General features: G+C 44.9%; 1 protein-coding gene across 1 annotated transcript in view; it reads right to left on the reverse strand.

The window, feature by feature from the left end:
• Positions 1-1,035: 1,035 nt before the first annotated feature.
• LAMA1 (laminin subunit alpha 1) overlaps positions 1,036-15,058 on the reverse strand; it is a gene marked incomplete at its 5' end in the record, with an annotated part of 148,699 nt that continues 134,676 nt past the window's right edge. The window contains 8 exons of the mRNA XM_081096498.1: positions 1,036-1,388; positions 2,010-2,232; positions 5,496-5,629; positions 7,123-7,276; positions 7,799-7,957; positions 8,498-8,687; positions 12,177-12,289; positions 13,628-13,763. Of these exons, the coding sequence (XP_080952624.1) occupies positions 1,228-1,388; positions 2,010-2,232; positions 5,496-5,629; positions 7,123-7,276; positions 7,799-7,957; positions 8,498-8,687; positions 12,177-12,289; positions 13,628-13,763 (1,270 nt within the window). The 3' untranslated portion in view covers positions 1,036-1,227. The remainder of the gene's footprint in view (positions 1,389-2,009; positions 2,233-5,495; positions 5,630-7,122; positions 7,277-7,798; positions 7,958-8,497; positions 8,688-12,176; positions 12,290-13,627; positions 13,764-15,058) is intronic.

Below are 15,058 nucleotides of genomic sequence, written 5' to 3' on the forward strand. Positions count from 1 at the left end.
CCCCTTGTGCACTTTCACTGCTAAGATGCAAATGCTCCTTTCCTAACCCAGCGGCCCAGGTGGCTGCCTTTAGGCTGCAGGAGTGTGCATTCTTAAGTTGCCAGGTGCTACAGAACTCAGACTTCCCAATGGGCTGCTACCTTTCTCTAATATCTTCATGCAGACTTAACTGGGAAGGATGTGCAGATGGCCACAGGAGTTCAGAAACATGAGCAAGGCACAGAAGATGGATATAGGGAACTTGACCACAGTTGCCTTTCTTGTTTATCAAATTAAAATCTCTCACAGAAATAGAAATTGAATTTATCATCCTCCAGATTGGAAAAGCAGGTCACTGCTAAGAGAGGTAGAGACCTCTTCTCCAAGTAAGCATTTGAAAAATGAAATCAGTTTTCTAAAGATTACGGAATAACAATCATTTTGACCCCAGCCATGGCCACAGAGCAAAACTAAATATATTTGGAGGGAATCAAATAAGACTTCAGAAATCTGGGTTTAAAACTGCTTAGTTCATTGAAAAGAATGTATGTGTGGCTTTTAAATTTTCCTTCTTTTGAAATTGTACACATTCTCCCAGAGAAAGTAACTGATTAAGGAAAACTGTCTCATTCCAAGGGGTGAAAATAAAAAGACAATGAAGGAAGAGCAAACTAGTTGCAATGCCTTTTGTCCTGAAAAGTGCTGTGATGTCCTGGCTCAACAACGATACATCTAAAGGAGGTTCCAGCTCTTTCCTTTGCTCCCTGTACCCCCTGACCCCCTGCAGCCGATCTTAATGCTTATGTGGCAAACAGCTGGTGCCCTCTGCTGGAGAATAACCAATAGCACTGCTTCCCTGTTGTAGAAATCAGAACTTAAAAATTTTGGTAAAGACAGGAAAGTATTCATTTTCTGCTCTAATCTATTATATTCTATAATGATATTTTATTTTCTAAAATCTTACAAATAAAACTGTGAAATTCTGTCAAGTAATTAACAGAATTATTCAATGTTTACAAAGATTCATTAAAAGAACTTGAACGAAGCCAATGAATTCAGTGTACATTTTAAACTATTTAATAGAGGTATTTGTTGTACATGTGGTTTTAGTTTAACATAAACACAAACTTTCTCTATGAAAACACTTAACCTGAGTTGGAAATGAAATCTGAAGAAATTTTAATTCACAAAAATAACTATTCAAAATATAAGCAATAATTGATCTGAATTGAGGAGTTTCCCTGAAGTTCAGGGCTCAGACCCAGGACAGGAATGAGGGAAAACTCCTTGTATTTCAAAAGCTCTGCTGAAGTCATAGGATTGCACTTGCGGGCCCTTAATGAGAGTGAGCTTTCTCAAACAGCCCCGGAAGGAGGTCTTGCTGCTCAGGCAGTTTTGCTTTACATCAGCTGTTTGGGAAAGAAGAGAAGTCCTGGTTAATTTTGTTAAAATGACATGCACAACACAATAAGAACAAAAATAAACTCAACTGGCTTTTATATCAAAATTAGAATAATATTCTTCCACACATGTGGCTTTTGTGATATGTCGATGAAAACTTTAAGTATGTAATAATTTAAAGGCATAGTTGTGACTTAAAATGTCATAAGAGGTGTTTATTTTATCATTTGTAACAGTTACTTGGAACGTCTGAAAATGCATAATTCTAACCCAAAACCAATGTGGGAGGATGAGATATGTATTTGTCTTCTAAAATGATTATCCACCCAAAAATGATTCCTTATACTGGGACTCACCTACGGTGAGTTGCCTCAGTAAACTCCCCCAGCTTCTTTTGCATCACATCAAATATTCTCTGAGTCTTACCTAATCATCAATTTACATGTGTATTTTATTTTAATTTCCCAAGAATTCCTAGGTATTTGAAATAGCCTTTCTAAAACGGTAAAGGATTTGTTACCCAAACAATGTATTTTTCTTAATCCCTATTCTGTATCCACCTGAATTAAGACTTCCCCTAGCGACAATGCCCTGAAAAGTGAAAGAGCAGAGCTGACACCCATACGTACCAGGATAGCCACCAACATAAATGGGATTGTTGGTGTCCACTGAGGTGGACTGGATGTGTGGACTTTCAGCATGAACGGCGTTCCCATCCACGACCAGCACCACGCGGTGCTTGCTTTTGTTTGCTTGCAGTGTGTGCCATTTTCCATCACAGAGAGTGTGGGGAGCTTTGGGCTCGTACGCCGCTGTTATCCTACCAGCACCATTGTTAACATGAAATAAGAGCTAAACAAACAACAGACACAAGCAAACATCTTAGTGAAGCTTTCCGTATTTAAGGAGCACAGTCCATTTCTATAAATCACTTTAAGTGGATAAAATACTAGCCTTTTGCCAAAAGGGGGAGCAAACTAAAAAGTAAGCACTCGTTTTTAAAAATAGCCTACGGTTTGGCTCGGTGGATAGAGCGTCAGCCTGCGGACTGAAAGGTCCCGGGTTCGATTCCGGTCAAGGGCATGTACCTGGGTTGTGGGCACATCCCCAGTGGGGGATGTGCAGGAGGCAGCTGATCAATGTTTCTCATCGATGTTTCTAACTCTATCTCTCTCCCTTCCTCTCTGTAAAAAATCAATAAAATATATTTTAAAAATAAATAAATAAAAAATAAAAATAGCCTCTTAAAGAATTCAGATGCTATCTTATCCCTGAAATTTCAGAAAGGGCAACGGCCACCTCCATGGGAACACGGCTGAGCCACCACCTAACTTAGCATTGTGTCCTCAAGTCGATTCCCCCTTTTCAGGACAACAGGAGCTGATGGTTTTACTGCGGGTGTCAGTTCCTAGCAGCTGCTAGGACCTGTGGAGCAACATTTACTAACTCCCTTCTGACAAACTATCGATGCTCCACCACAACCACATGGGAGGGGAGAATTTTAAGTATACTCTTGTAGGGTTCTTATGTTATGTGTGAAGCTACTCAGTATTATTTCAAGGTAGATTGTGACAAATTAAAGATGTATATCGTAAACCCTGGGGCAACCACTAAAAATGTTTTAAAAGAACAATAAAATAAGCCAGTAATAGTGGTAAAATACACAGTACATCAAACATTACATTTTTTACAACTAATACACTGTGGAGAGTGGCTACAGCGTTTGGACAGGTTCAAGCCTGAGATTAACGTGAGGACACGATGCTCTCGTGGCAAAGCCACGTGCATCTCCCAGCACAATTAGAGCCAACGGCTATAGCTGTGACCTTGACCTTACGGTCCGAACCTGTGGTCCCACATGGCTGAGTGATATGGGCTGCAGGAGGTGCAGGAAGTAAACAAAGCTTGATGAGGTACATGGAATTGAGTAGAATCGAAACCTGGGAGAACATTGTAACCACACCCTTACTTTGCCTCTTGGAATCTGACTATAAAATAAAGACTCAGCTTGCAGGCTGTGGCACTGCCTCTCCATCAGAGAGAGCAACACCCCATCTAGACCTAGCTTTTTTCTCTGTCTTTTCTAAATCTTTCACCGCTGCCTCACAGGTTCACCCATGGCCATGCCGGCTCACCACATTACACTTCTGATAACATTTTTCAAATGTCACATAATTTTCAAAATCCTTTTGAAGTACAGAGGAGGAAGAAAGTTGGCTATAAGCCACAGGGTAGAGAGCAGCAATATGATGTAGAGGCAGTTTTTTTTGGACATGATGGTGAAGTAAGAAGGAGAAAGGTGAAGCAAAAGGTCAGATGACTTCTATTCTCCCCACCCTCATTTAGGATCTCCTAAGAACCAAAACCCCTGTGGGGAGTAAGCAGGAAATACTAGAAACAAGAGGTAAGTTTGGGGGAATCCAGAGCATAGAGACTTGTTCCTTGTTTTTCCAGGAGGCAGTAGCTCAAGAAGAGCCAAGCATGTTAGTCCCAAGCAACTTGAGTTGACCACAGTGCAATAGAAATGGTGGCAGAAATGGTAGAGAGAGGACCCTCTTCCACCACCCTGACTCCCCATGTCTTATGAGTGGCAGGGCAGACATTCCCAGGTTTTCATAGGACCCTCTGGGGGATATAGAAGGTGGCCGAAGATGAAGAGGCAGCCGTGCCTATGACAGCTGGGATGGGAAGCCTGGTCTACAAGGGACATTGGCCAAATCTCCAGGAGCAGTCCCCTTGCACTGGCAATGCTCCTACAGCCACCAGGGACAACTGGCCAAGTGCACAATAACAGGCTGTGTCTGAAGATCTGGAAAGTGCTTATACCTCACCTGCTGTCAGGAGAGAGCACACGGAAAAGGAAAAGGCCAATTAAGGCTCCCTTCCCCTTAATCTAGTAAATAAAGCACACCCGGATGGACTCGAAGGGGAGAGGAAGAATGAGAACTGGCAGAAACAATGAAGGAGACATTTTTAAAACAAGAGACTAAAGTACTGTTAATTATTGAGATCATTTTGTTCCCAACACGAAGACTAGAGCCTGAAAAGCCAGAGCAGAATACTTATAGAAAAAAATGTGTTTTTTTGCATTAAAAAAATTAAACTGTGGTACATCATCCCATGGAATACTTGGCAAATAAATAGAAATGAACTATTGGTGCACATAACAACCCAACTAAACCACCAGGAAATGAGGCTGAGTTGAAAAGACAATCTCAGTAGGACACATACTGTATGACTTCATTTGTATAACAATCCTGAAGATGAAGAACAGATCAGTGGTTGCCAGGGGTTAGGATGCAGGGAGAAAGTCAGAGGGGTAGCTCCAGGGAGACTGTAGTAATGGTACAATTAAGGGTCTTGATTGTGGTGGGGTACATGAAGCTACACATATGGTAAAACACATACATGTATAACTGGCTCAACTTAAGCTCAGTGGATTGTGCCAATGCCAGTTTCATGGATTTGATGTTGCACTAGAATTATGCAAGATGCTGCCACTGAGGAGCCTAGGCAAAATGTGAAAAGAGGACCTTTCATTGCAACTTCCTATGCATCTGTAATTATTTCCAAATAAAATTAGGAAAAATGGAGCATCTGTTCAGCAACTTAGTTTCACATTGTTCAGGAAAAAGAAGTTGTATTATAGTTGCAGTTTTGCTTTAAATTCAAATTTAAAATTATAAAAGAAGTTCTTTAAAAGTATTTTAGGACTAGAGGCCCGGTGCACAAAACTCATGCACAGGTAGGGTCCATAGGTCTGGCCTGCGATCAGGTTCTCCGCCTCCCCACCTCCCTGCCTCCTCCTTCCCTCTCTCCCTCAGCACCCGCTGCCACTGGTCGCCCGCCATGTTTGTACCGCCCCTGGTCGTCAGTGCATGTCATAGCAAGCAATCGAACTCCTGGTCTCCCGACTGAACTCCCGGTCTCCTGGTCAAACTCCTGAGGGGACACTTTGCATATTAGCCTTTTATATATATAGATTATCTATTTTTTAAATATTGAACCTTTTCTCCATTCCATTAAAGTGTGGGTCTAGGTATTTCTACTATTTCTCAACTGCTCTTATCTCAGACCCTGGGTCAAAGGGTGACTTGATGGAGATAAGCACCTACCTTGCCATTCACAATCTCTAATCCAATGGCATCCACTTTGGCGCTGCTGATCCCCAAGAGAACGCCGTTCTCTGAGGAGGTACGAAACTCAAGTGTGATGTTCACATCTGAACGAACTTTGTAGCCTTCTTTGACTGAAAAACACAAAGAGAGCCCCGAGTTATGGGTGAGTCTTGCCTGGCCTAAGAAGGCTCAGGTTGGAGAGATCCCACCAACCCACAGTAGGCTGGACTGGATGGACATTTGGACTCCTGACTGAGGTTCAGGAGACCTGGCTCTAGTAGCTCTTTCTCTGGATCCAGCTCCACCACCTGCAAGTCACCTCTCTCCTGTGAGCCTCAGCTTGCACATCTGTAAGATGAAGTGATGCTTCTAAAGACACACCATCAGTGGGTCTAAGCCAGACTGGAGACAAAGCAGGCCCATCCTCTCATCTAGAGCCACGCAGGGAAAAAGCAAAGGGATTTATCATCTGTGCAATAGTCCATTTATTTGCCCAATATCTACATACTGGGTATGACATCATTCACTGAGTATATTAGAATTCACACAAGCTTTTTAAAAATTGTTTTAAATTAAAAAAATTATTGATTGATTTGAGAGAGAGAGAGAAACATTGATTTGTTACTTCACTTATTTATGCATTCATTGGTTGATTCTTGTATGGGCCCTAACTGGGGATTGAACCTACAACCTTGGTGTATCAGGACAATACTCGAATCAACTTAGCAACCAGGCCAGGGCCCCCACTAGGTTCTTTTGTTTGTTTTGTTTTTCTTTTTTAAGTGGAGACTTAATTGAACAAATTTTTTATTCGGGTGAATAAAAAAGCTGAGATAAATTGGGGATACTAGCAATAATAGCAGGCAGTTACCACACCCAGGGCTGAAGGAAAAATGGGAGCAGGTGGTATTACCAGAGCTTGGAAGCACAGAGTGGAGGAGAAAAGTGTACTAGCTTCTCCCCTTTTCCCTCCTGCCCCGGTCTTCGCTGAAGCCGAGGGCAAATTAGCCAGAGAGGTTAGTTCCCTGTGATAGAAAGGAGAACAGAAAGAACAGGAGCATGGTTCTGAGTGCAAATAGGAAGCCAACCAGCAAATTAAGTATCTAAAATGAGGAGGCAATGCCAGGTACATTATGAGGGCTAGTTCTAAGCCTGGAGGAATTTACATTCTAAAGCAATTTAGAGATTTAAAATTCCTCGGCTTCTAATCGATATTTTCAACAATCTAACTGGAGTTAATTTCTTCATCAAATCCAACTTGCATTTGGCTGGCTGGTATTTTATGCTGCTGACTTTTAATTCAAAGGCCTTTATGAACTTGGACAGCAAGAGCATGTCTTACATAAACATGGGGAGGGTACAGATGAAAGCAGGGCCACATGTTGCCAGGAGCTGCACTGCCCCTGGGGTGGGAGCCTTTGTCAGGCCATCTGGGTAGCACAGGAAGTGAGAAAGCTGTACATTAGAAGTGGAGAAATCAGAATACACTGGAACATGTAACTAAATGGTCTTACTGCAGCCTTGTCCAGTGGGTCCTGTCCTGTCATATAACTCCCGGGTCCAAATCATCTTACAGTGCAAGAGAATCCCAGAGATGTCTTTTGAGATTTTCGATAATACATACCAAGAGCTACATATCCACTTCCTTCAAAGAAAGTTCCTTCTTGGGCCTCTGCATAGCACTGGGCTACTGCAAATGCAGACACTGGGCTGCCTTTGTCCAGCTGCTTGCTGTTCACTGTCACCTCCCCAATGCAAGCGGGGATGCTGTGGGTGACCTAAACCAAACGACGTGAGAGGGGATGGCAGTGAATATAACAAGGAGGGCAAGGGCAACATTTTCCTATAGTTCCACAAAACACATTCAAATACTATCGTTTGATTTTTAAAATGGAATTGCCACAGTACTTCACATGAATGTCTAACTGAAAGCATAGTTAGACGCTTTAAGTATCTTTGCTAGTAATGCAGTATATGTATTTTCTATTATTTTGGAGAAATATCATGGAAATCAGGAATGAGTTTTCTAATCTGCAAACACAAAGTCCCTGGACTTTCCCAAATTTCACTGGATCTGAGTAGCTGTGGAAAGACAAATGTTCATTAACTAAAAGGAGGGCCGGCCGGGCTTCAAGGGGAAGCCCACACACACAAACTAGAGATGTGGTTTGAAAGGTTTGCATCTTGCAGCCAAACCCCAGGTCCAAAAGCAAGACAATTTAAACAAAGACATGCTCCTCTAAAAGTAAACGCAACAAAGATAAAGGTAATATGGGCCCCATACGGAAAATGCTGCTTACATTTCCAATGTTCCTGGGCCTGTAATCGGAGGGAAGGCCTCCCAGGTACAACTTTCCTTCCACATCCAAGGTGGTGCCATCTCCCACCGTGCTCACCATGGGGGATTCCTGGCCATCAACCGTCATGAAGCCCTTTCTTTTAAAGTACTCTGTCTTGACCTAGAGCAAAACGAAAACATCCATGATTTTTAAGGCTGGGAAAACATTAACAGATGTTTGTTTGAAACTCGGTTCATTAGAGCTGTAATAAGCTGACTGACATCCTAAAGGATGGCTCAGTTTTACACAGCTGGCGTTGCTAGGAGACTGAGCCTGGCAGAAGACGGAAGTAGGCACAGGCAATGCATGTTTTAGAAAAGTGTACCAGAGTCTGACTGATAAGAGAGCAGGTGTCATGATCTCAGGTTTGGGCCATTCACACCGTGGGTGACTTAATTTACTTCTTGTCAAGTTGAGAACATTTTGGGACCTTTCATTTATTCCACCAATGTTTGCTGAGTCCTATGAGGGGTCAGGCACTGAGCTAGGTCCTGGGGATATTTCAGGAAGCAGGAAAGGCCCCTGCCTGCAAGGCACTTATATTCTATAGGAGAGATGACACGCACAAAGCAAGCTAGAAACCCAAGGGAATAATGTTACTACGAGGGATAGATGGAATAACACTTGGAAGGCGTGACCAGAAGCTTCCTGGGAGCGTACCGTGTGCCACTTGCCATCACTGAGCAGCGCAGGGTGGGAGACCTTTGTCCTTCCTTTCCCAAGGTCAAACATGAAGTGGAGGTGGCCCCCGTGCAGCTGGAGTGTGGCGTAATCCACTTGGTTCTGGTGGGCCATGTAGTAAATCAGCCCACTGGAGGCAAATGTTCGGATACTTAGCTGAACTGAGAGCCTGGAGGAAAAGAAGAGCTCAGCCCGCAGAAAAGAAAAAGCTTTCCTCACATTTACTTTCTAAAATAACCTCAAGGAGAGGACCCAGTAATTATTCCAACATTATATGTAGCATCTCAGGAGAGTATGGTTACTGCATGCCCATATCTGCCAGGCACTGTTCTAGGAGCTGAGGCTAAGGCAGTGAACAAAAGGAGGTTTCCTTCTCCCACGAAACAAATTCCAGAAATATACCAGAGAGCTGAGACTGGGTCGTGAGGAGGCCAGTGGTGGCTATGTTAAGTAGGCAGGAAGGCAACCCTGAAAGATGGTATTTCAGCTGAACTCGGAATGACAGACTGGAGCAAGTCCCATGAACCTCTGCAGGAAATCCTCACGACAGCCACGTGGGAGATGGCACCACACAGTGGGGAAGGGAAAGGCTGTGTCTGGTGATCTCCCACAAAGGCAATGTGGGGTTATTGAAGCAACCTGGGATAGGGAAGGGGTGTGTGGCTCCATCCTCATGAATGAGGGGCTCTGGGAGGCAGTATTTAGGTTTCATTTTAAGTGAATTGGGAAGTCACAGGAGGGTTTTAAGAAGAGGAGTGGGCATGGCTTGATTTATATCTTAAAAGAAACTTCAATGTAAAGAACAAATCTGATGGGGCCAGGGTGACAGCAGGCTCAGGCAGGCAGCTGTTAGAGGCCTGGTGGTGGCTTCGGCCAGGGTGGTGGTTGGGGGGGATGCAGAAGAGGTGATCTAATGCATGAAATGCTCTGGAGGAAGAAGCAATAGGACTTGCAGATGGACTGAATTTGGAGAGGGAAAGAAAATAACCTCAAGATTTGGGCCTTGGACAACCAGGTGGATGGTGATGATGTTTACAGAAACAGCAGAGACCAGGGGGACAGGTTTGGGGAAGACTGTGAATTTCCTTTTGGTGTGTTGAGATTGAGGAGCCTTTCCCAATCCACAGAGATGCCAAGTAGCCAGCTGGGTACACAACTCCTGAGTTCTAAGTGAAGGTCAGGGCTAGAGATGTGGGTGTTGGGCAAATTGAAGGTATTTCAAAGTCGCCTGGGAGAATATGGGGAAGGGCCCTTGGCCTTTACTGGTGGAAGATGAGCCAGCAAAGGAGACTGAGCAGGGAGAGAGCAGGAAATCAGGAGTGTGTGGGTCAAGCATGTCAAGTGGCCAAGTGTGCATGATGCTGCTGAGGGCCCAGCAGCAGAGGTACAACAGGAGGTGCCATAGCAGGTCTTGGGACAACTCTGGAACTAGGAGCAGAGGAGTGCCTGCTTTGGCAGCACATACAGGAAAATCAGAACAATACAGAGAAGATTCGCATGGCCCCTGTGCAAGGATGACATGCAAATTCAGGAAGCGTTCCATATATATATATATATATATATATATATATATATATATATATACATACACATACACACACATATTTATATGTTAACATATATATGTGTTATATGTTAACATATATATATATATATGTGTGTGTATATATATGTTAAAGAGCAACAGAGGAGTGAGGGGAGGCTGACTGGATGGGTAGGGGAGGAAATGAGGGGTGAGAAAAGGCAGACAGCCACATAAAACAACTCCTTCAAGAAATCTTACTGCACAACAGACCCAGGATACCATTGCGCAGTAATGGTATCCTGCAGAGTTTCTACTTTAAAAGTTAAAAACTACTAGAGAGGGCATGGTTACAGGCATAAACTCTAGGGCCGCAGTGCCTGGGTTTGAATTCCAGCTCTGCTGTGTGACTCTGAGCAGATGACTTGACTTCCCCGTGCCTCTCAATTTCCTTGTCTATAAAGTGAAGGTAACAAGAATACCTTCCTCCTAGGATAGCTCTGAGGACTAAGTTGGGGGGTGTGTGTAAAACATACGGAGACAGTCTCTGGCAGTGTTTACTCCTCTGTTCTCATTGATGATGGGAGCGATGAGGATTCTTTGTTGATGAGAATTGTGTATGAAAGAAGGAGATATGGTTGCTGCTGTTGTCTCTGACAGGAGAGGTGACAGGTTGTGGAGGGCGAGCGAGAGGAGAACGAGGACTGTTTCTCCATGGTCGCAGGGGAAGAGGGGGAGGGTGGGGACAAAAGCAGTGGAGTGCTCTTTTCGGAGATGGACAGATGAAGTTCTGTCTTCTCAGTGAGGCAAATCATCAGCTGCGGCAGGAAGTGGGATATATGAGTTTTGAGAAAAGAGGAGAAACTATGAAATAATAATAAAAATATATAAGCATAATAAAGAAATGTATTGGCTCCCCATGTAGCCTGAGGTTCTATGTGTAGCCATAGCTTTAATGTCAAACCAGGTAGGAAGGAGACATGCATTTCTGCAGCCTTGACCACCAGCTTGGGTTCTGGCATGAATTAGTCCAAGAACCAGTGTGGGTTTTACCTGTAGTCAAGGTAGAGGAGATGAGGGTATTAAGGGGGTTTGCAAGGGAATGTGTAATAATGCCATCCCACCTCTCAGAGTAGGGGATAAATTGCACTTTGGGGGTAGAGAAGGGGGTGATGATCATGAGAAAGCATGAGGGCTTAGAGGGCTTGATGAAGCTGAGAAACAGAGTAGAGATGAGGAAGAGGTAATTACATAGGATGCTTAAAGTAGAGACTTTGGAGGTGGAATAAATACTTATGAAGTAGGTAAGGGTATGCCCATGGGGAGAGAGTGGCTGGGGAGGGAGAAAAAGCTCTGACAGACCGGAACCAGAGGACTTGGAAGGCCCGGTGTTGGGTGGCCGTGAAATCGTGGAGAATGACGGCAGGAGTGGTACCAAAGGACACTAAGCTACAGGCTGAAGGTGGTGGGGGTGGGGGTTGGTCACAGAGGGCAACAACAAGAGGAGCAGGGCCTGGCAGAGTCTAGAGACATGAACTTCAGATCAGCCAGAGATTCGATGCAGAGAGGAGAGAGGTGGAGTTGGAGGTACCTTGGCCAGCCTCAGGCCTCTAGATCTGCGGCATGTGAGCCAGCGTCCCCTGAGAAGGTTCCTTGGGGACAGGCAGTTTTGAGGGCAAGATAGAATGTGTCGACCAATGTGAATGTGGCCCCGGGGAATTCTGAGGGGCACAGTGAGAGTTTGGGTAGACAATTTCATGAGATTAGTGAATCCTTACAATAGAATGGTGTTGAAAGTCTATAGACGATGATAGATCTAGAGGACTTTGGTTCTGGACTGAGGAGTGACTTAGATAGATTCTTCATGCTTTCCTACATCACACAGAGGCTAAACCAACCATCATCTACAAAAGGTGAAGATAAATCGCAGGAACCCCACTTCTCCACGCTGTAAGCATCTGATTTGCATGAAGGCTGCTTTCCTATCTCCTTGCCTTCTCATTGTGCCTTTCTGTTGCCAGTTGAGCGCTCCATAATCAATACAAGAAGCTGTTTTGGGGAAGGCCCATTGCAAGGAATACCTCCCTATTCATGTAGCAATAGGACGCCTTATAAGAACGTCAGAACAACGCCTACCTCTTTCTGACAGCCAACTGATTGAAAGGCAGCACGAAATGGCTGCTTTGTGCGAGTCCAAACTGGTGAGCATTGGGGACATACTCTGGGGTTCCGTCCATGGCGCACTGTTGCTGTAAGAGACACACAAGACTCTCAGCCACACACCTCCAGGACCCCCACTAACACGTGCACAGTTTTCCATGAAATAAACATCTCAGAAGCAATGGTATCAGAACACCAACAACCATAAATACATGTTTTCACTGATTTAATCTTTGTTTTAAAGAATTTACTGGTGGCCCTTTATCTGTCCACAAAGGCAATTGGAGTGTCTGTCTTTCCCCTTAATCCCACTCAAGTGGTGAGGCCTTGCTGCTGCCCACCTTCCCGCAGCTCGGAAGAGCCTGGAGATGTCAGCCCCGCAGGAGCCGCTGCAGCACAGGCCTGGGACACCACAAGTGCCCACAGGTGGCAGCAGGGCCTCCGAGTTTGATGTCTCTAATTCCTCATGGACAGGAGGCGAAGCCAAGAGGAGTCCAGCTGGAAGGGGCCCCTAGACCCCCAGGCAGAATGTGAGGAGCCAGAGAAGGTGCCCAGGCACCTGTGCCCCACAGTGCCCTCCACACACTGACCCCAACCCAGTGAGGCCTCGGACTCAGTCTCCCAGCTTGGGGTGGGCAGATGCTACCGGAGGACTGTCCTGGATGCAAACACTGGCCCTGGGAAGGAACTGCTTTTCCCGAGACAGCGCCAGCATCTAAGTAATTAGAGCGCGTGCTTTCAACCAAGGAAACGGAGAAAGCACAAAAGGGAAGAGACACTGAAAACTAATAATGGCTGTTGTTAAAAATATTTGCTCAAAACTGGCTTTTCCTAGATGAATCAAATCCTTTTTTTAAAGCAACAGTGATATGTACAATGGCTTGCATTAAGTACTTATTTTCATATTTCTGACTAAATCCAAAGTGATCATGAATCCTTAGAGAAACTCTGTAAAAAGCTTGTGGTTTGGCAGCCAAATGTAAGTGCTTGAGTGCTATACTCAATCCGTAAAGGCTGCACCACTTCACCTGTGAGTCTGCTGAGGACCATACCCCGCCCTGCCCCTGCACTGCTTTTCATCGCAGGGATGACTCCTTTAACTGTCCAGGCTCCTTTGAAAAGTGGCTTCCAGCTGGCTCTACCAATGGAGGGTCATGCTGGGAGGTTGGAGGGCGGGTGGATGGAAGAAGCTGAGTGCTTCCCCCTCCCTTCTGGCTCACATTAGCCTCCCTGGCAGGGCCCGTCTTCTCTGTGCTTCCATACCCACCAGAAGGCTGGCTCCCTCAGCAGTCCTGCCCCCAGACTGGCGGCACCACCTCCTCCCTTTTCATCACTGCTCCAGTGGGCTCATTCAGCTTCCTCTACTCTGTGAAATGAGTAATTTCCTCTGGGCTGCGCCTGATACAATGACAGAAAACTCTTCTTACTGGACGTGGTAAAGGATGAGGCTCTGGCAGGAGCTCACTGTCCTCTTCCTGAAGAGCCAGCCTAGGCTTTTCTGAAAGCAAGCAGCTGTCCAGGTCCACTCGTTCATAGCCGGCCGCACCAGTGAAATCCAAAGGTCTAGACACAAAGTGTTTTCAAAAATAATCAAAAGATTGCAAGCTAACACACAAATCAATGTCACCTACTTATTGAACAAATAAAATTCTTAAAAAAAATATTGATATTGTTGCAGAAGACCAGAGAAAAACCAAGCAATGCTTTGGAGCAGTGGTTCTCAACCTTCTGGCCCTTTAAATACAGTTCCTCATGTTGTGACCCAACCATAAAATTATTTTCGTTGCTACTTCATAACTGTAATGTTACTACTGTTATGAATTGTATGTAAATATCTGATATGCAGGATGGTCTTAGGCGACCCCTGCGAAAGGGTCGTTCGACCACCAAAGGGATCTCGACCCACAGGTTGAGAACCACTGCTTTAGAAAAAAGGAGTTACACTGTTTATTACGCCAGCGGAATAACTCCTCAATTCTGAGTAAAGTAACATGCAGGGGGCTTCTCTTTTATATCTTTCTGAGGTTTTGTCCCTCAAATATGGATTATGCTTCTGGTCCCTTCACAGGCTTTGCAAAAAGGCCCCAGGTGTTGGGGGTCTTGAGACCATATCTGATGGTCTGGCCTGGCGCCAGCACTAATAACCGCTGCCCTCCGGGGCTGCGCACTGTTCAGCGTTTACGGCCTCTGTACTGAGGTAACAGGTTTTGCAAGGCCAGTTTCTGTGAAAGAGGCAGTGACTTAATTATAGGTTATCAAGAATGTACACTGGGCTTGCTGGCACAGATTCAGATTGCTAGCCCCCCAAATATCAGGGTTAGATTGGAATTAGCCTTTTTAGCCTTCTCAATATAACCAAACTGACCATCTTTCACAGTGACTAGAAGCCCAGCTATGCTTATATATTCTCGTTTGATGTTTCTGCCTCCCACCTCCTCCCCACATTGTTGTCCACCCGGCCATTCCTGAGCATCCTTCAAGAACTGGTTGGAAGGTGGTCACCTCCTCCTGCAGCCTTGGCTGGGCCGCCTCAGGGCCAGATTCTGCCTCTGGCTCTCACAGCACTGCCCAGTGGCTTCAGTCAAACACTGATCATTTCTTAACAGGTTTCTCTTTGCCAGAAAGTCATGAACTACACTTGTCAGAAGTCTCTTTACCCTGAAGCCTGGCAACATATCTGCTGCCCACACATACCCTATTGGCACATGCCAAGGACATGGCCATGTACAGCACAGAAACGTTTCTGCCCTACCACGTTCCCAGCCTCATGGCTTTCAGGAGTGTAAAGATGCTTAGTCAATTTGTTAATAAGCAAACAATTGGGCAAATAAATATATCGTGTACAAATAACTAAACCT

The sequence above is a fragment of the Myotis nattereri genome (genome assembly GCF_964212035.1).
Source record: "Myotis nattereri genome assembly, chromosome: 8".
Classification (NCBI taxonomy): Eukaryota; Metazoa; Chordata; class Mammalia; order Chiroptera; family Vespertilionidae; genus Myotis; species Myotis nattereri.